Here is a 21,844-nt window from a genome sequence, read left to right on the forward strand (position 1 = left end):
ATCCGGAGCGCGGCCAGATAGGCTCACTGGCCATAAAACGGTCACGTGGTAGCCATTAAAGTAAGTTTTATGGTTTTGGGGAGTTGACAGTATATTGCACATAACATATAATCGCACTGACGGCGAGGCTTCGTCTGACTCTCCCTTTGCAGGCTGTAAGTGTTACTTGACCGGTACAGACCGTCTCTTTTGCTCAGTCTGGCTAAGTATGGACCGGACGCTCTCTAGGATGAGGACCGCGTCTCTGGGTAAGTTTCTGCAGACTTGCCGGTAGCCTGAGAACAGCCAGCCTGTGTTAAACAGCCTTATTATTGTATTCGCTCCCTCTATCCGTCCCTATTAGTCCATTACACTAATTTGTCAGTTGTGCAGTGCTGAATAGCTACTGGTCTCGGCAGATGTTGCGCAGGGTTGGGTCCGGTTCATGGCTATTTAATTGCTTCCTTCCCCGTGTAACTTGTTTCCCTCCATCTGTGGTGTAACTCATAATCCATTTTTACATGTTGGATAATTATCTCTGTGTCCATTTCCACCCCCACAAACTTCGAGTTGTTGTCGTTTTATTACATTGGAGAATTCACAGACCGCGAGCCAGAAAGTTTCCAAGGGGTGTGTGCGGTGTGTAGATGTCCATGATAAAGTTAACCGCTAATGCAGGCCTACGGATTTACAGCTAGCTCCGTTTGATTGGATTCTGTACGAGCTGATGACTTGTGGAAGTTGTATAGGTCCCTGACTGAAAAGTTGCAGTCGTTGTTTTGCTGAGCGCTGCGCTCCACATGTTGGCACCATTTTAGGACAGACTATAAACAGTGTAAAGTAAACACAACATGGGAACAAACAGCAGCAGGGAGACATTTCAAAAGGAATTCCGTTTTGTGTCTGTCACGTCGTTTTGTGTTTGGGGTTGAAAAGTTCAGATGACCTCTTTAAAAAGTCACTCTCGCTTTGTGGCGACCTCTTGTTCGGTCAGACCCCGGGAGAACCAGGGGACCCAAATTCCAAAAAACATGGATCGAAAATGGAAAAAATGTTATCGTTTATTTACCTTTTTTGGACAAAATGGCCACATCTTTTTCTTTTACTGAGTTGCGCATCTGTTTTTTCTTAATTGAAGGGTGTGTAACTTGATGCGCCGGTTCCTAATTCCAACTAACCAGACTACATATACACAAAAACACCACAAATGTTACAGATTATGATTCATGCTTAATTTAAATGAGTTTCAGCAACCAATAATATTGTATATAAAAACTTAATCTGTCTAAAAGTTTCGCCTGGTCTGATTTGCAAAGGTTACACAGCCCGACAGTCATGCGTGGTAACGTAACGTACAGAGGCCTCCATCATACTGGCTGGATCCATTTCTTATTATTTCTTACTATTATTCTGTTTTGATGAACTGTGTTGCAGATAAATCAGTTTATTTATCTGCGTAAAACAACTTTAGCTTAAATTCAATTTCTGGTCACTTTCTGAGTATAAATTCTGGACAGACGAGGTGGATTTTTTTAAAAACGATCCTTTTCATCTTTTCTTTTTATCAAACAGTAAAGTTCTGCTGATGTATTTATTGTCGAATTATTGGAGTAATCCAAACCATATTGCTGATTTCCTCGGTTTTTTGTTCGTTATGTTGCTCATTGTTATGTAAAAAAGTCCTCAGCTTATATATACTGTGTTATACTGAGTTTAGACACACATGAAATAAAAAAGACACATTGGGAATGCGGTTATTTTAGAATTAAAACCCTTGCCAATATTTCAAAAGGAGAAATTTCGACATGGCCCCATGTGCGGCATACTGCCAGGCAGAGAGGGAGAGAAGCGCTGTAGGTTCATCTGGAGGTCAGCCACAGCACCAAGATAAATCTGCATCCTCTCTGAGCCACCAGCAGAGCTCGCTTTAGGCCAAGTTCACTGTCACCCTGCGTATAGAAAGAAGAAAAGCACTCACACATCCACAGTACCGCGCACACACGCGCCTTCACGTTAATGACACGTTTACTTGGCGTTGCCCATAAGCATAATGCGTATAAATGAATTTACTGCGGGACGGAGAGCCTGTGGTAACATCCTGCTCTAGAGGAAAAGACTCTGTGCAGGGAAGAGAGGGGGAGTCTGACTCAAAGTGTTGCCTCCAACAAAGACTTTTGGCTTCTTTGGTAGATCTAATGAATGATTTGCATATTTTACGGCCCTATTAGTCTTGAGTGGGAGCCTGTTGGATTTATCTTTTCACTCCCTCGGTAGAAACATCACAAAGCTACAACTGCATTTCAGGTCTTCTGCTGGCATCTTCTCTAATTATGAAATTTGCGGAAATGATCTCCGCAAAGGCATGAGATACACATTATTAAAATCATTTTTTTCGTTTCAAGAGGGGCCAAGATATCTCACCGGGCTGGGGCTGATGAGAGCGAGATAGCTGGAGAAGAGGAGGAAAAATTGGGGTCAAAAGTTTACCCGCTGAACAAGTCTCAGTCATCTGTTCACTCGGAGCTTGATGCCAGCCTTATAATAGCGATCTTGACTCTCCACACAAAAGACAGAATAGCTTTGAATTACATATGTTGCACGGTGCACTCCAGGTGAACCCTGGAAGCGCGGTGACCTCGCGTTTGGGACCGGGGGAGGGGACCCCCCACCCGTCCCCAGCAACAAGATTGAGTGGCTGGCGTTTTATTAGGGCGGTTGATTGGTGAATTTCCTTTGAATAAATCGCATTTGATATGTTTAGGGACGAGGGCAAAATTTGCATTTCCAGGATTGATACTCTCGACCCGGTCACAGGGTAATGGGAAGGCCCACAGCCCCCAAATTGAGCCCCCGGACCCCTTAAAAAACATTTAGCCCCTCTCTTCCTGATCAGCTGAATAGAAGCCTTTTAAGAAAACAGAAATGGCACAGATGTTTTTGTGACTGACAGAGAGAAAGTTAAAAAAAAACATATATTTTTGTGCCAAAATAAGCCTATTATATTTATGCATTTTATTTTTCACTGGGCCTTAAAGCGCTCCCGAAAAACTAAAAGACTGGACCTTCTGCTTGTTGTGTAGAGATCCAATAAAAACAAGAAATGGATGAAAAAGATGGCTGATGAAAAAAAAATCAAAATCGCCACCAAATACTAAATATTTTTTGGCATAATGTTTAAAAAGCTCCAAACTGGGTCTCGCCTGAATCATATAGCTTCTTATATGCGACACACGACACACGAGATCATAATAACTGTTTTATTTTAAAAATATATCTTTATTTCACTTTAAACAATAATAACAAAGCGTATCATCTGCAATTCCCCTGCAAATGAAATAAGAATATATCATCATTTTCGATTTTTAGAAACGTCTCATCGTCATATTAACATGAAATGAATTGGAAACAAACACTTTATCTCAGAAACCTCCAAAAATCGAGGCGACTTGATTGTAGAAATGCAACACACACAATGCGCATCATCTCTGCGCTTTGTAAACGACACAAATCTTCAAATGTCCAAACAGTTCAGATAAGAATCCCATATTTGCTCAATCACAAGTTCATTTAATTTACAAATAAGAGTTGATGAAGACCAGAATCGGCCCAATTGGCTGCTAAATAGTTCTTATTAATGCCACAATGCTGCATGTTGTACTTTTCATTGTTATTTTTGTTGTTATTTTGACAATTTTTAATCAGTGAACAACATTTCAGATTCTCTTAATCTTCAATGCAGTCTGGTTACTATATCTCTGTATCTGTACGTGCACAGTCTTACTAATTCTACCTTTTTAAATCTATCTGGCAATATTTCAATCCTTGGTTACGCAGCAGCCACACGCATGGTGTTAGTGTTTGGGAACATTAGTTGTGTCCTTATCTAAAATATTCAGCCTCATTGCTTTCATTGGCAACAATCTCTTCACTTAAAGCAATAAGGGAGTGGTTCATGCACTTTCTAGAGGATGTAGTAGATTATGTTCACCTCTTTTGACTCGAGGGTCACCGTGCTGTTGGTCTAATCAAACGTTGCAGCTGTAGATGAAGATATGGTGACCACTCTGACTTATCTTGAGAGCTTGTTCAGTCGTCAATATTAGAGTTTTTGCAGGGATAACCAAGCAATGGAAATGACCATTACGCATGAGCCCACTGTAGGAAAGAAAATATCTTATTACAAGTATTTTTTTACCTTTATTAAAATATTTCCATAAAGGTATGAATGGTGATTTCCAACCCGAATCCTCGGCACATATTGAATGCAGAGGGGATTTTTTATTCCCGCCGTCAGGGCTTCGTATAGACAAGAGACCTTGTGAGAGCCATCTGCAATCTGTCACTATCGTCACAGCACTTCTCTGATAATCTAAATTTACAGTAAACTGTCAGCATGATATATATCGGCTAAATAGACCTTCACTTCACAGTATGCTCTGAAAAGCAACACCAAGATCTGTCTGTTCTGAATTCAACTCTTAACACAGGTCTGTAACGGGCTTTTGTTCACATCAAGAGCAAAATAAGAATTTAAATTTCGTGGAAAATGACTGAGATAGTGCAAGTTGGTTTAACACAACAGAGGCTATTCTTTTCTACTCCAATTCTTATCAGTGCTTCAATTCCAACGGTCAATTGCATGGCGATAATTGCATGATTATTTTCCTATTATATTTTGGTATATGGGAGATTTCCAGATGCTTTATTACAGTCAAACATCCAGCAGCACCTGGCAGGCCTGCACTAGATAACGGAGGTATTACTAGGACTGTTAACTAAAATGCTTCTTTTGTAGCACTGAATCGGGATAATATCTTTTTAATAAAGTTATTCTCAGCTGAATATGAAAGGGGGAAAAAAAGTAGCAACAAGTAGAATGACCTGCAAAAACTAATAGCCGTTATTCACGCAAGAATAACATACAGTAAGTGGATAATAGCCATGCTGACCTGGCCCATATTTATACAGGACCTATGTGTAATAGAATGGCAGCAGACTGTAAATTTAGATATCATGTGAAGTCGTCTTACCGCTGACATTATGTTGACATATTGCCTCTCAGGTGGTCTCTTGGCCATACGGATACAGTGGATATATGGCGGAAAGTACATCAGCTGCCATTTACAATGAGTTAGGTGCGAGATAGCCTGTGAGATATACACAAGATAGTAGCAGCTGCTCTAACATGGAATAAAAAATGAAATGCCAATTTTGTTGAAGAGCGAAAACTTGGGCCTGTCTGTGGTTGCTGAGTAAAATAATTCACCTGCTTTTAAGTCCTCTGCATCAGCATATCCAAAATCTAGAGGTTCCGTGATAGAGATGGAAAAAAAAATGGTTTCATATTAGAGCAGACAGCTCAGATTACAGCAGACCTCGGGAGCTGCAAGATCCCCCTTTTCCACAGATGCATTTTTTAACTCATAGTTCGACGTTTGTGTGAATCTGAGATAGTTGTAGCGGTTTTGCAATTCTTTTTTTTTTTTTTAAATCCTTTGGGGATCTTCTTGGGTGCTGACCCGCGCTGAGTGCTCCCCCAACTCCCCCCAGAGTTGAACAGCCCCCTGCTAAAACTGAAGTCCAAGTCCGGGGTGAACCCCAGGTCACTGCGTCTAACAGATATGAAAATGTCGCCTCTTTTGAGAAGGGCACGCCTTGTTGTTTAACAAAGACTGTCAATGGGCAAGATTAATCAGAAACAAAATGGAAACGGTGTCACTTTGGGGTCAGGCAGAAGTTATCTCTGTTTAGGGGAGCGAATAGAATAGGGGGACCAGAGGGGAGAGAAGAAAAAAAAAAGAGAAAAAAGGAGTGAAAAGAAAGCTTTCAATATTTCCGAAGTTTGGCCTCTTGTTTCTCCATGCAGAGGCCTTGTTGACGTGGACAGTGTGGATAAGCTTTGTGAAGAGCTGCTGCATCTTCAAGGGACACAGATACAGTGTCCCACCTCGGACATGGAGAGGAAACAGGACCTGGACGTGATGGCTGATGGCGAAGAACACGGTCAGAGGCTTTTATATCATTTAACTCAAGCATGCTGTTTTAAAAAAAAAAAAACGTAGTGGATTTCTTATTACACTCAAATATATGAGGCTGAAAATGATATTTCTGAATTGTTTGCATTGTTTGCAAATGATTTTCTTGAACTGTTCATGTATTTTTAAAAAATATTTTATTACTATTATTGTTATTATTATTATTATTATGCTTTGGAAAATTTGCCCCTTTAACCCTTTAGTGCCCTCTCTCTTCGAAACATTTTCTGAAATAACTCATGACAGTGTTTCTGGTCTTGCATCCTTGTTTCCATCCTCGTACCTTTTGGTTGTTTACAGTACAGTGGCACAGTAGGAAGCGCAGGAGCCTGTGTCTTAACCTACACGTTTCACATTTGTTTAGAAATGTTGACACTTTGTTTGTGGCAAAAGGCTTTAATATATTTACAGATTTATTTAGATTTATTATTTTTTTTAATCTGAGATGAGGTCATTTCTGCTGTACACAGTATTTCAGCCTGACGTCTCTTACTGTAAATGGTCTGTGATTTAAAACGAAAACATCTCTCGCTTTGTTTTGCTTTAATGCCAGATATGTGTCAAGTGTACAAGTGTTTGTCCAGTGTTTGGATGAGCTTTCCAATGACTTTTAACACAGGAGATCAGATAATACGTGGAGACCATGCGATCAATGCCAGATGAGTTTAATGTGTTATTATAGGACAGACTGAGACTAAAACAGCTTCAGATCGTTGTTGTATGTTGGGAATCTGCAGAAAAAAACCCCACAGTATTTACATTTATAACCATGGAATCTATTACTAAAGGCCTTGTGCATGTGCACAATCGTGCAACGTGAGAAATGAGGGTTTTCTTTAGTTTACGTGTGTGTCTTCAGCGGCTATTAACCAGTTTTTTTACTGATACACAAGTCATATGCTTTATATGCAGGCTTGGATGTCCGCAGAGCAGCGGCTCGTCAGTGTTTGGTCAGGATGCTTGTGGACTAACACGATTCTTTTTATTGATAATTTCAATAGGCTAAAATACCAGAGAAGGATTCGTATTGTTGTTGTTGTTACTGCTCAATTTTTTGTTTGATTTGATCTTTTTTTTATAAAGATGCAACACATTTAAACTCCAACAACCGGATGTTCATGTTAGTGACTGTCAGAAATAGTCTTTTGTTTATGAATAACCTGCATTTTCCCATGGCTTGAATTTCATATCCAGTTTCTCATCAGTGTTTCAGAGGAGGTGGATTTTTTTTTTCTCACACGGAAGCCTCACCCACATAAGTTTGGCCCCATGCAGTAAACAAGTTAGTTGATTGGTTTTGCTTTATATACTGTGATTTAATAAGGAAAACACCTACGTAAGCCAGTCCGAGCAGTGTTGGTGGTACCAGTGCCATGCTTTCCATTGGTTCCTGTTTACATGATGCCCACAGGACACGCGGTGATTGGTGGCGCTTCACACGTGACCAGGCAACTTTGTACATTTGACAGGGAGTAGGAGGGTTTTGTGGAGATCAGAAAAACGACAGCGCGATAAAAATTAGTATTGTTGCACTTCACAAATTAATGACCATGAGTTCCTACTTGATAAACTCCAACTATATCGAGCCTTCCTTTCCTCCATGCGACGAATATCAGCAGAGCGGATACATCCCCAACCCCGGTGATTACTACGAGCGGCCAAAAGATACGGGCTTTCCCCATCACGACGAGCCATCCTATCCGAGGTCAAACTACACAGAATCGGGCTACGATTACGGTAATGTCCCCGCCACCGGACTCGATGATTTCGGCGATGGGCATCACACACAGCCGCAACCGGTTCCACAGAGCCACGGTCCTCGCCTCACCGCGGCCCCAGACGGTGGCGCAGGGGCAAATGCCAGCAAAGACTGCAGCCTCGCCACTGAGGTATATCCCGGCGTAGCGAAGGGCAAGGAGCCGGTGGTCTATCCTTGGATGAAAAAGGTCCACAGTAACACCGGTGAGTTATCGTCACGGTTTAATAGCAGAGAAACAACCACTGGAACACACGCAAACCTATTGAGGCAGCACTAGTAGCAGCCCTTACAACAGCAATTTACGACTATCGAGCAGCAGGGTCGGTAATTAAGGACCCTCGTAAATTTTATTGCCTGTGTTCGTCTGTCGGGGCCATGTGCCTTTGTTGCGTTTTAACCCAAACTACCTCCACCACTGGAGCCGAGCCAAACTGTAATATCCAACCCCGCTGTTTGTTTAATCATTTCTAAGCTTGATCTGTCCCTGGATGCGAGTGCTTGTATACTCGGTATCTCCACATTTAGGTCATGTCTGTAAACTGAATCAAGACAGAGAGTAAAACAAACAGAGCGGCTGCAATTCCCACCAAACAGGGGAATGTTTTATAGTTTTTCCCAATCTTGTAATGTGTCCAGTGGAGAAGCTATGGGGTTTAGTATTACGCTATCAGCCTGCATGTAACACCTGCTTGCTTGCCTCTGTATGGCTTTTTTCCCCCCCCAGTCAATACCAGTTACACTGGAGGAGTGCCCAAGAGGTCCCGCACTGCCTACACCCGACAGCAGGCTCTGGAGCTGGAGAAAGAGTTCCATTTCAACCGGTACCTGACCCGGCGCAGACGGGTGGAGATTGCGCACACAATGTGTCTGTCTGAGCGCCAGGTCAAGATCTGGTTTCAGAACCGGAGAATGAAGTGGAAGAAGGAGCACAAGCTTCCCAACACCAAGATCCGCTCTTCCAGCTCGGCCTCGTCCTCAGCCTCGGGGCCCCAGCAGCAGCAGATCAAAACAGGCCAGCAGCTTGTCCCCACGCCGTGCACCGCAGGTCTATAGTGCACGAACCCCACCCCATAAAACCTAAACCAGACTGAGATGGCAAATAACACAAGTGGAATTTGATGGACCGATTCTCAGTATTTTACACACATGGTGTTATCTCCTCTCCTTCACCTTGCCTCTGCCATTGGGCCCCTGTCACGTCCTTTGTACCCTTTCCCCTCTCCGCTCGTCTTTCCCCTCTTCAGATAAGCTTGAAATCCACCTTTAATTGCCACGAAGGCAACTGAAGTGTTTATATATTTGTTTATTATTATGAAAGAAGGATAACGCACATTCAAATGTAGGACTTGGATCAAAAATGTATCATTACACTTAAAATTGAATGAGGTAAAAGTAAGTTTGAACTCATTTTTCTATGTTCTATTTGATTTTTTTCAGTTTTTTTTTATTATTGCTCATGGAAAGTTCTAATATACTTGAAAGATATTTAGCGGGACTCTAGATGCCTGTTAGGAAACCAGACGGCTGTTTTAGAGGTATGGCATCAGTCAGAGTAACAGTAGTTTGTGTGTTTGAGTGGACTGGTTTACTGTTGAATGTAGTCAAGGTGACTTTCACATTTAATGTACATAGACAAATCATAATGAAGGCACAATAAGGAGAGCATTTCGTCGAGTAGAATTATGTTTGTTGGTGTTGTAAAGTCTAGTTTTATTTGTGCTAGTGCGTCCCATATTGTGCTGTGTTCTAAACTGTGAATATTTGTATGTGTTGTCTCAGTAATGACTGTTGTGCTGTAGGCTAGTGTAGACTGAATCTGTCCTTGTGAAATAAATATGTACTTCACTTATAAGGCTGACATGGCTTTGGATATTCTGTTATTGCAAATATTGATGTGATTTGAGCGCAACATGTATTGTTGAAGCCGTGCGTAATTTAACAACATGCCAAATGCATTTAGATGCCTCCTTTTTTTTTTTGGATTCCTAATTTGGGGGATTGCAATCCAAAACCTAAATATTTATAATTCTGCTTATTTTCATTTCAGCTCGTGGATTTATATTATTTTTTTAGAAATTTAATCTAAAATATTTGGAATTATCCAGTGTTTGGAGATGCGTGCGTAAAATTGTGATAGCGTGTCCGAGAATTGGATAATTAACTGTGCTACACGTTAATAACACTTAATATATGTTTTTACATTTTACCTAAATAGAATAAAAATCTATTTTCTATATTTTATGATTTTTTTGCACAGAACCAGGGCTCAAAGTTACGCATTTTCTCTTGAAGTTAGATTTATACTTTATACTGAGGGTAATGTGTGTATCCTATTCAGAAATCTTTCTCTATGCATAAAATATTGTGCAAAAATGTGCTGATATGTATTGTACTGTTAAACTGACTGAAATTCTAAACCGTAAAATATCCATGAATGTCACGCGCATTTTCATGGATAAATGAGATGTGGTTGAAATGCAGGAGGCAGGTATCAGCTGCTGACTTTAAGTGTTTAGAGGCTTTGCTGCTGACACGGGAATCCAAGACCAAACCCAAATTGTTAAATGTATCCGGCCACACATATTGTTCTCACTTGCCATTATAAGGAGATCTCAGCCAACCTTAGTGCACCAGAGTGTGAGCGTTGGTCACTACCTGCTACATCCAAACAATAGAGAGTTCAACCAGGGGACACGGCCTTCTCTGGCCAATCACCAGCCCGGAGCACTCCTTCTAACCCCTGACCTCTCGACACACACAATGTTCAGATCATACATCAGTGCTGAGACCTCCGCGAGCTTTTTCTTCTCATTTAAGATTTACCCGGAGACAGCACGGAAACAAAAACGGTGTTTAGGTGTGAATCTCAGCCATGAATTCAACCAAAATTATTCTTAGAGACAGCTCCTCTGCAATTCATCACAGAAACAGCCCTGTCAGACCGGGGAGGAGAAGGCAGATATGAGCAGAAACATGCTGGTATTGAGCATGTAATTAAGTATGATTTTCACTATATTTAGGCACTAATGGTCTCTGTTGTATTTATGCAATAACATAATGAAAATGTCTGCAATGCATTTAATAGTAAATTAGATAAAACTGACTTTCAACAAAATTCCCACATTAAAAGCCAGACTGAAAGATACGTGAAATTTATAACATATTATTTTAGGAGTACAGTTTTCCATCTTTGCTCGTATCTTTGTCGCATCTCACAATTATTATTGCAAGCATTTGTCTAAAAAAAGGAAACTGAAGCAGTCTTTGCAGCTTTGTGCAGCACTGGCTGCAGACATGGAAGCTGTGCAGAAGATGGCGTTGGGGCTGATTGACACCGATTTTGCGTAGACTCCAAGAAGTTAAATTAGAGTTTTGAAGTCATTTGATTCGCGAATAGAGGTCACTTCCAATGTACTGAAATTTTAATTTGCCCATTCACGTGACTTGTTGAATAATGAATGCCCCGGGGTCAGAAATAGATCTGAAAATCTGCCTTATTTTCATATTGAAGTGATCCTCTGCAGGGTGCGAGTCAGATCTCTTCTCCCCTGGCAAAACTCTGTCCGCTGGACACAGACCGTCATGACTTGTGAGTAGATTTGGCTGTTTTTTCCGTTTAGTTATGTGGAGATTTAAAAAAAATCTGTGTAAAATATCCCGGAAGTGCAGTGTAATTTATGATCTTTGGGCGCATATCCAGTACTTACATGGATATTATAGGATGATCTGTTTAAATTATATATACTTTTCCCAGCTGTTTATTGCAGTAGAGTTTCTGAGGTTGCCAATTTCACATTTAGCTTGTTATTAAACTCAAAAATCATATTTCCTCTTTATAATATTATTGAAAAACCTTTTATTTGACTTTTTTGTCAGATTTCTTACTAAAATGAAAATGTATTTTGTGCTTAAATGTTATGTATTAAACATTCTTGGAGCCCTCAGTAAATATTTAAGACAACAGGTCTAATTTTTCATAACTTATGTCATAAGACAAGAATCGAAATGATGACATTCAACCTGCACTTTGCCATTGAACGTTTTATGAGACTAAATAGATTCGCAAATGTGTTTAAAATAAATGAAACTACACACGTTGCTGCAGAGTTAGAAATGTAGTAGAGGTGTAGCTGCAACTTTTCTAGGTGTGAAGTAAAACAATCACTTGAAGTTGACATGAAACGTAATTTTTTTAAAAAAAAAGCTCAGAAAATACTGCATGTCTTTAAGGGTGCAACGTGGCTGTTTTAATTACTTTTGAAAGTTTATATTTTTAAGTAATATATTCATGTCACATTCGTGTAATGAGAGAAAATGTATTTAAACAACAGTAACAATGCAAAGGGAGTATCTCTGGCGTCTAAAAGTTGTCAGGACAACTCAGAATGAAAGGGCCTTTCAGAGAGAGTGCACAAAGGACAATACAGACATGTTAAACATTAACAAAGTCCTTAAGGCATATGTGACAGTGTCGATTATTATTATTACTCCTATAATTATTGTCCTGTTTTGCACTTACCTCCAAAATTTTACTAACTGCCACTTAAATGCCAATTATATGTGATCTGGGGTCATTTTTCAGTCATACAAAAGAGCCAGTAAAATCAACATGGAAATTCAAATGTGCTTTATTACAACCACCTACAAGCAAAACAGTTGCGCCGTAGTCCGCCCCAGTGCTACTCTGCGTTCATGAGAGTTTGCTCCAAGTCAGCTTACGGCGTTGAATTTCGCATTACCCTTGATGTTGGCCGGTATAAACCTCGCAGAAAGAGTTATCTTCGTCTGAGTGTATCGGTAACCCAAGCCTGGCTGTTAAGAGCTCCGAGTGTCAACATTGTGGGAAGATATGGACAGCCGTCTGGCCAACCTCCAGAGGTCTGCGCCTCTAACTCCTCTTCGCTGACAGAGATAAGGAGCCTTGATTTGTGTAAATAACTCTAAAACATTTGTTCCACGTTAAACAGTTGATATTTAAAACATAATCAATCAACTACTACTTTAGTGCAAAGAGCAAGTCTAAAAAAAAAAGTGTAACAAAAAGTGCAAAAAAAAAAAAGTAGGCTACCAGCTGAAGGCCGTTTGGTTTCCATCTTCTCCTTGTTTTTTGAACCCAAAATAACTCCCCACTCGACTCTCTGCGCCTCTACCCGGGTCAGGGAAAAGTTCAGGTGCACTGGCGAAAGGCGTCGCGAAACTGCCTCTAGTGCACGGTCATGTCGAGCCAAATAATCCCGCTGACAGCTTCGCATCTGTAAATGTAGTAAAACAAAGAACAAAATCAGATACAGACATAAACATGCCGGTTAACAATTCACAAATTGAAAATCTCAAACCGCGCGTAAAAGTGAATTCTTCTTCTCATCTTGCTGAAGGTGAATTAATAAGAGCAGCTCTGCTTCTCTTCCTGTCTTTAAAAGTTTACCGCTCAAGTTGTAGTTTGAGAAGACAAAAGGCTGGTGTGGGAGTGGGATGCTGCCCATGTCCGCCCCAAATGATTAATAGTTGTGGTGGGATTTTTCCACGCCCGCTGCTCGGTGTTGACGGAAAACAAGCGCCAAACGGTGCCGAGAAGAGAGAAGCTCTTCCAGCCAGCACTTTTGGCAATACCTGGGGTTGCAGAAGCCAGATATCTTCCATGGCGCACGCATGGCACACTCTTATGATGTGGAATTGGTACATACTATGCTGGTTTTGGCAAACTACAGCAGGATTATAGCTTGTTTGGGTACTTTTGCCATCTCACCTCCCCCTCCCCTCTCCAAAATCTCCAAAACTCTTCCTTTGCACAAACCTGTAATTTCTACCATCACTCAGCTGGTCATAGGAAACGCGTAAGCGCATGTAGGTCGAATGGGGGTCCATGTACTGATCAGCGGGGTCGAGCAGCCTCACTTAAGGTTGCTTCACCTCCACTTTCCGCTCACTGCTGACTGACACGCACCCCTCACGACCACCAGCAGGCACACCCTCCTTGTGTAGGACAGGTAAATGTGTGACGTTTTGTTTCTATTTAGCCAACAGCATGCAGGCTTTTGCTGATGGAGCACCAAAGGCTGACTAAGTGGTACTACGCCCGAACCGCGGGGCTTAGGATGGGGGAGGCAATACTGAGTTCTCTGTAAGGCACTTTATATCCCTGGCTGTATTGTAGAGATGAGTAATCATTATGCCATCCTTAAATGGTATTTTCGAGGGGAAGCCCTCTCCATCTCACATAGTGCGAATTATCACGCTGCAGTGCAAAACATTCTGGTTTTAACATGGCTCAGAGCTGCGGCTGCACTTGAAACTCAACATAATACAGCAGGATTAGCCTGAGAGCTCTTTCAGGGCGCTAACAGGCACCAAATATATGGCACTTTAAAACTGACAGAACAGTCTTTCCCTCTGAATGGGCGACACGTGGAAAAGCTGCTTCTCTGCGAGAGACTTGCTCCTCTGCCAGATACATTGCAGTGTCACATACCCCTCTTTTTTCTCCCTCCAAACAGATCCGTTTCTCCTCAGGGGCAATGACTGCCTCCATTAATGATTCACGGGCTCAAATAAAAGGGATTTAAGTTGACGTTGCGTCACGTGAGCAGGGCGCATAATACTGCGCGATGTTATGGCACGGGGAAGAAAACCGGAGCCCCGGTCTGGCCATATGATGCTGATTAAATACGGGTTACCCCCACTTTCCGCGAGGGGAGTCCGGGCTTTGTAGTTTGTTTATCGAGGGGAGAAAAAGAAAAGAGAGGCAGACTAAAAGAGAGACGATCCCGGTTTTGTGGATGTATTATACTGCTGTCACGGACGGATATGTTTTTCCACGCGGACAGAGTCAGAGCCTGAGCTTTGGGAGGATGGATTTTATTTTGAGGTATTTCCGCCGATTGTTCATTACTGTCGTGAGTTATTGCTGCGCGAGGCAGAGGTCAGTTAAAAAAAAGAGTCCAGGATTTTTAGCAGGGCGAGAACATAGACAGGTAACAAGAAGCTATCGATATTTACTTATCTGCAAATATCTCTGATTCATTGTAGTGAATCAAGCGAAACATAAATAGGCCTACAGAATTTAGACACAGCATATAGTCTATAAGTAACCAATAAAGGGTTTGTCAGGGCGACACATTCAAATCAACGCACTGTTCCATTTTACGCTTCCTAAGCTACACATGAGAATATATCCAGTATTCGTTTCAGTGTAAACTTAGAATAGAGCATCAAGAATTTCTATTTTTCTATTTAATCATATCTTTAATTGGACAAGCAGCCACTGAGACAAGTAGGCCTGTATTAACGTTTGTAAATAAAGCCGCCATTTAAATATCTGCTTCCAAGAAAAAACCCAAACAAAGCGCGCGGCCGCTCCAAGGTGCAGAGTCTGTCCTACAAAAAAACAAACATCTGGTGTCTTTTACGTGAGGTTTTTGTGCGTAAATGATACATCAAGATGAGCTCCATAAAAAGTAGGGGAAAGCGGTGGGGTTGTGTCGCTCCGCCAGGGAAACGAGGATATAATGGAAGACGGAGTGCCATACAGGACCGCGCGGCCGCGCTGGGGTCACGGCGCTCCTGCTTGATTTATGGGCGCGGGGACTTGGGGAAGATGGTGCGCGAGAACTAATGACTATTCGATCCGTTTGTGGAGAAAATGCTTACCAGCCCGCGGGGAAACAACAAACATGTTATTTGCATAGACCCATTTTTATTTTATTAGTGATATTACGCCTGATAGGCAGCAATATTTGGTTGTAATGTTTTTGTCCGAGAATACTCTGCTTTTCTACCTTTTTATTTATGCGTTTTGTTTGCTCGTTATATAGTCTTGTGTTTCTCAAAGATGGATATATTCTTTGTTGATGTTTAGTTGTAAAATGTTAAATGAAAATCTAGAATTTATGGTTCACTGAAGCAGCAAAGATATTATTAACCTACTTAAAAACTTAAACATGGAGCCTGCTGCTAAATCAAAATATTGTACTCAATAATTATCTAAAGAATTCTCGTACTGGATTAAAGTGGATTTAGAATAACCTGTTTGCCACAATTCTCTCTTTTTTTGCGCCATTTAAACACAAGGCCGCAACGTATACGCACAACAAAGTCTTCCTCTCAATTCCGTTTTCTAACGTTATAGCGAGCGCCTGTCTGAAAATAACATCCACACTAATATACTCTTCCAAACACGTTATAAGTATCATCTTCTGAGAAATGTAAAAATATTTATTCCACTCCTCATTGCAGAATTCCAGCCAAGTAAATTCAGGCCATCGCACGGTCTCCGAGACACCTTGAACTGCCTTCGGTAAGTCCATATATCTTTATTGATTTGTGTTATGAATGCTTGATGGTGATATCCTTATTCAATTTCTAATAAGTACCACACACGCCCACCAAAAGCACTCGCAGGGATAGAGAAGCAGCCCATGGTTTGTACATTTCCTTGTAGCAGCAATATGACCAGGCCGAGAGCAATAATTCCTTCTCTTCCACTTGTCTTTGTGGTGTAATTTGTCACTATAAAAGTGACGAGGGGAATCGCAGCTCTTGGAGCGGTGCCTCACTCCTTTCGAAAACTACTTTCTGTGAAAGCCATCTGCTTGCGCTGTAGTTTACTGCACTGAAGTTTCAAAATATTTTTCTTTCATCAACATTTCATATATATATATTTTTTCTTTTTTTACACCCTATTATGCAGGCAGCAGGACCCACCACCTCACTGACATTTAACCCTGTGCTCAGGGCCAGATTAAAGAGAAAGACGAATCAGCAGTTTAGCAAAGCACAAAGAAGTAAATAATTATACAATGTGGGAAAAGACGAAAAAGCCGAGTTGGCTAAAAAAAAAAATCCTCACCCGTGAATTTTTGTCCCACTCACCCTCCCACGCCGTCCGTGTGTTGTACCATTTTTTTTTTTTTAATTGTGTCACTGAATTTTGTCCCAGAGCCCGAAAGCAGCAGAGAAGCTGCTCTGGACGTGTTTACAGCCCTGGGAACCTGAGAGGACATAAATCTATTTTTTTTTTCAGTCTTTCTTTTGGCTGCAACAGACAGCATTACCATGCAGAGGGATTCCCCCTGCTGCCGGCTCACTTCTCCCTTGCTCCTCGCTGCCTGCATGTCCTCCGCTTTGCCTTTTGGTGATGAAACCTCTTCCCATTTTTCACACCCTTCTCCTGGTGGGGTTTTTCCCTTGATATACACCGAACACGGCTTTGATGTGAAGTTGTTGTGCTTTCTAATCTAAAAAAAAAAAAAAGAAAGAAAGAAAGAAAGAAAAATATTCATGTGGTATTCTTCATTCAAGAAGCCAAGCAGCCAGACTCTGGATCAGTGGAATACCTGCCTCAGAAATGAACAGGAATTGCGCGTCCTTGTGCCAAAAGATTGAGTAGTATATGTAAAAATGTTGGTTAATGATTAAGCCGTGGTTAGAAGTCCTTTATGTCCCATGGAAATGGAAATGCAGCGTAGTCAGCGGCTGATTATTCCTTTGTATTCTACTCTCTCCAGCATATCTTCCTCTAGGCTCATAATTCCACTCAAGACGTGGAGTAAATAATAACAAAAAGATTTAAAACACTTTGGGGATGGACTTGCATGCTATTTGTAACGTTGTATTATTTTTTTTCTAGACACACTACCTCATTTGGTTGGGGGAGGAGGAGAGGCAGCCACTTGATTTGAACTGGCTTTCCAAGGCGCAACTTCATTTGCATAATTTTTCTTGTCTATGGTGACGCTCTGGTTCGGGGCAGTTCACTGGTGTCTGCATGGTACTGGTGAAGGATCACATAGTCCAGCATAGCCTTGGCTGAGTTTAATATTGCTATGAAGCCCTGGCCATTGCTCTGTAGCAGGACGATAAATTCAATCTTGAGGCCAGATAACTCTTATCTCGCTGACCCGACTGCTCACGCCTGCTTTCGTAATCTCAGTTTACCCATCCACGTCGAGTAGGGAGAGAAAAAAAAAGACAAGGAAAAAAGGAAAGGGGTTTCTCTCGGCTCTTCCCTTTTTTGTTGTGGCTGCTAATGCCTGGTGTATGGCAGGGCGCAGTCTGCTGCTGCTGCTGCTGCTGCTGCTTCAACCCAGCCAGCCCTGCCTTTAAACTTTTCTCTGGATTACTGCTTTGATCGATTTCGCCGCTGAATGAGAAAATATTGCTTGGTGCTCTGCATTCGTCGTCAGAGGATAAGGTAAGCAGGCCAGAAATAGGCTCCCTCGGTTGTAAATGGCGGAGTTTGTGTGTCGCGCGGTGATTTATCACCGTATGACTTAGATCTCGGTTCAGGAAGAGTTCACACACACACAGTCGGGCAGCCAGATTTCTCTAACGTGGAGCAGGGGGCTGCGCAGAAAGCTCAAGTCTGTCTTTTGTCTCTCTTTCTCTGCCATTTATGACTATCGCAATGGTTCGCCTGGAGATAGACCACAAAGCTTTTCTGATATCTTTTCCAGGTCATCATGAGCAGCAGATACAGTGAAGACACCTTCTTTCACTCTGCGGTTAAGCTGCGTTGAGGGCAAGCTGAGGGCTCATTTTTTACAGCTTTGCTTCTTTTTATGAACGGATCCAGAGTTATCTGGCGTTTTCCTTTTTTGCTTTCCTTTCATTACTCACTGTTTACTTTCTGATAATGCGCTTAGTTATAGCTCTGGTCTGGGACTATATTATACTTAAATAAATATTAAATAAGTAGGCTAATGCTTCTGTTGTAGCCCAGTATTAATACGTTATTGTGGGGCTTTGCAATTAAACACAGGTCCTTTTAGTTTCAGCAAATAAAATTTGAGGTTGAAATTGCAATTAAAATAATTTAATATTTTATTTAGTTGTTGTTTTTTTAATATTTATTTTATTTAGTCTCCAAATTACCTGATGCCTTGACTGAGGCGGCTGCAGTGGTTAAATCTACAGTTCAAACAAAAGAATTGTATGACTTCAAAACCAAATAGTAGATGAATCCGGCGGGTTTAAAATATGTATTTATAATGAAATGTATTTTATTTAAAAGCAAGGAACACCTATTATTATCCTTATTCTTATTCTTATTATTATCCGTATTCTTATGCTGCTTATTCTTCTTATTATTAACATTAATGTTGTTGTTATAATAATAATTATTATTATTATTACTATCCGTTTGCATTGGACGTCACTATTTAATGGTTTAAAACACAGTGGCTCCACATAAAATATTCCAAATATTCATTAGTAATGTCATATTATGGAAAGAAAACTAAAATGACCTGTGGATATGTGTCCATTATCGTTTCTAGTTTCCCAATAATCTTTTACCTCCCCGTGGTTCTGAGTGAATGATGGTAGTTTAGCAGCAGGCTCTAGCTGTTCATCCCGGGTTTCTGTTGGCCTGAGTACGGAGCTTGGCTGCTCACCGGTCCGCTCATTCCGAGCAGGCCGTCCCGGCCCACTGACCCCCATATATCACCACGACGGGCCGCCGCGCAGACAGCACCGACAGCAGCCATTATTATGGGCCTGCAAGGAAAAGTTCACACCGTGGTCATGAAGAACCACGGATGCCCGCCCGGTTTTTCAGGTTTCCTCGTGGCTCTTCCATTTAGTCTATCTTGCAGCATGCAAAGAAAAGAAAAAAGAAGAGAATGCGGTTGTTTATGCTTTGCGCCAGGTGGCCGGGGAAGCACGGCACGTTGATGTCTATTACTGATGAAAACTATATATATATAATCTAATATACTAACAGTGAAAAACAGTGAAAAAAAATGGTTAAAAGCTTGTTGGCCACACGGAATGTTTTCACTTACTACAGGAGAAACAAGATATACTGTTGACAGCTCTGTTGGTAGAATAACATTGTAACAGAAATATTATTTTCCAGTGTGGTAACCCGCTAATAAGTTATTTCTACAGCACCATATATTTTTTACCTCTCCATAAAGTGTGCCGTAACTCTATATTCGCTTTCATTGTTAATAGGCTCAGGGGCTATAAATGTCATGCAGTTTCTTGTTATGTCCTAAAATTGATTTGGCAACCTGAAATGCTTTTGAAAAGGTTTTTGTTTTAATGTTGTTTGGCACAGATGGTAATACAAGGTTAGTACGTGCCTTTGTGCCCTGTGTAAGCCATAAGGTAAACGGTAATAGTCTACAGGACTGTTGGCCCTATCTTGCCTCCATAGTCTCCAGTGTCAGGCCTGTATTGAAAAGTAAGATGGATCGCCACCATTTCTTCTCCTCACAGTGCTTCTTGTAACCCTAGGTTCACCCGAGGAGGCCATTGGCGGAGAGGCGTCACGTGACCACAGGGTGCCAATGTTATTCTACAAGGGTGTCAAGACCCTGTCAGTTTCTGAAATAAATATTGGGAAACGGCGAGATGCAAAAGGCAACCTACTACGACAGCTCCGCAATTTACAGTGGCTACCCATATCAAAGCGCAAATGGCTTCAGTTATGATGCCAATCAGGTCCAATATCCCCGGGCCTCTCATGTGGAAAGTGAGTACCATCGACCTGCCTGCTCCCTGCAGTCTCCTGACGGCTCCGTGGCTCTGCAGAAGCCGGGGGAGATGGCGGAGAGCTGCGACAGGACCACAGCCATTCAGGCGGCGCAGTCCAAGGTTCATCCCGAAAGCAATCAACCGCAGGTGCCGGTGTCAGGCCCACCCCCTTCCTCACAATCCCCCGGTGCTATCAGCCAAAACACAAGCAACGGGTCCAACCAGCCCAGCGCCAAGAACGGCTCCCCGACCTCTTCTACTCACGGCAAACAGATCTTCCCCTGGATGAAGGAAACCCGTCAGAACACCAAGCAGAAACCCACCAGTAGCGCCAGTTCAGGTACCTACAACCTAAACACTGCTGCTGCTGACATACACACACACCCTGATGACCTAACCAAAGAAAGTTACATAAGTTTTGTTGAGGGAGGACATAGTACATAGGGGGTGGGTGGGAGGAATGAGGAAGGGGAGGCAAACCACAATAGGACAATACTACTCATGTGAAGTGTGTGATTCACTGAGGTAATATTCTGGTTTTTCTTTTCCTGTGCCAGTGTCACATAGGTGTAAATTTAGCTCTATATTTATACTTCAGTGGTTTGTGGTATCATATTTATATATGTTGTTCCCTCAATGGGATCCTTCAGGAAGTACAAAGCCTCAAAAATGACCACAGAGTGCAACCAACACTTCCATGCTTTTATTGTGTGCACACTGTGAAGAGAATCTTGAACATTCTCCAAAATATTGGACCAAATGTGATCTACTTGAAGACTGTACTATACTATAAAAATCATTTGCCTCAACATTAGGACTAGCCTCCACCATTTGTTGTCCCTGTGCCCTGAAGCTGACCTCTTCCTACTGTAAACACGCATCTCCACTGATCACATAATGTTCCCAGAGAGACAACAAACAAACACGCACAACAGTTGTTTCAGTTTGTCCTGATGTTTTGATTACAGGGAAACTTGGTGGGTCAGTTTGGGGGGGTTTATGTTTGGGGGTGTTTATTTACACAGGGCCAACCTAGAAATTCAGAGATGCTCATCTTCCCATGGCCGCCTTATTTTGTAAATTATTTAGCTAATCTTCTAATTACGTTTTGAGCCCTGTTCTACAGTAAGAGTTGACATTGCGAAGAAATATGTTGCCCTTTAGCGTGATTTATGTTTGGGAAGGTGTTTTCATTAGTTTTTTAACAAGATGTTAAGGTGTTAACCTTTATGGAGAGCCCATTTTACGCACGTTTTACGCACGTACGTAAGCCAGATCCTGCCGTTTTGATTAGAGGGAAACTTGGTGGATCAGAGTGGGAGGTGGTAGTTGGGAATGTCAAAGAGTCAATCTAAAAAGTCAGAGATGTTAATCTTCCTACGGCCTTCTCATTTTGAAATCTGTGGGTAATTGTATAATTAAATCACAGGTACTCTTCTGCAACAAGAGTTGAAAATCCAACGCAGTGTAACGCCACTCATTGTGATTTATGTTGGGAAGGTGTCATTAGTTTTTAACAACACGTTGAAGTGCTAATACGTATGGGAAGCCTTTTGCGCACGTTTTACGCACGTACGTAAGCCACATCTTAATC

At 41.6% G+C, this 21,844-nt stretch overlaps 2 protein-coding genes across 7 annotated transcripts in view; both read left to right on the forward strand.

The window, feature by feature from the left end:
• hoxa3a (homeobox A3a) overlaps nt 1-21,844 on the forward strand; it is a 32,528-nt gene that overhangs the window by 6,780 nt on the left and 3,904 nt on the right. The window contains exons 1-4 of one of the 6 annotated variants that reach the window (XM_044334933.1): nt 167-248; nt 5,846-5,982; nt 16,006-16,066; nt 20,011-20,590. In XM_044334933.1, the coding sequence (XP_044190868.1) occupies nt 20,128-20,590 (463 nt within the window). In that variant the 5' untranslated portion in view covers nt 167-248; nt 5,846-5,982; nt 16,006-16,066; nt 20,011-20,127. The other 5 variants (XM_044334932.1, XM_044334936.1, XM_044334934.1 and 2 more) reach the window with 5 other exon arrangements.
• Nucleotides 6,022-9,631, forward strand: hoxa4a (homeobox A4a). Its single transcript, XM_044334942.1, has 2 exons — nt 6,022-7,976; nt 8,498-9,631. The coding sequence occupies exons 1-2, from the start codon at nt 7,559-7,561 to the stop codon at nt 8,824-8,826; spliced, it is 747 nt and encodes a 248-aa protein (XP_044190877.1). The 5' UTR covers nt 6,022-7,558; the 3' UTR covers nt 8,827-9,631.

The sequence above is a fragment of the Thunnus albacares genome, chromosome 19 (assembly GCF_914725855.1).
Source record: "Thunnus albacares chromosome 19, fThuAlb1.1, whole genome shotgun sequence".
NCBI lineage: Eukaryota > Metazoa > Chordata > Actinopteri > Scombriformes > Scombridae > Thunnus > Thunnus albacares.

Coding starts and splice junctions, on each gene's coding strand:
- hoxa4a (XM_044334942.1), top strand. CDS start 7,559: ATGACCATGAGTTCCTACTTGATAAACTCCAACTATATCGAGCCTTCC. Junction 7,977..8,497: donor AAAGGTCCACAGTAACACCG/GTGAGTTATCGT, acceptor TTCCCCCCCCAG/TCAATACCAGTTACACTGGA.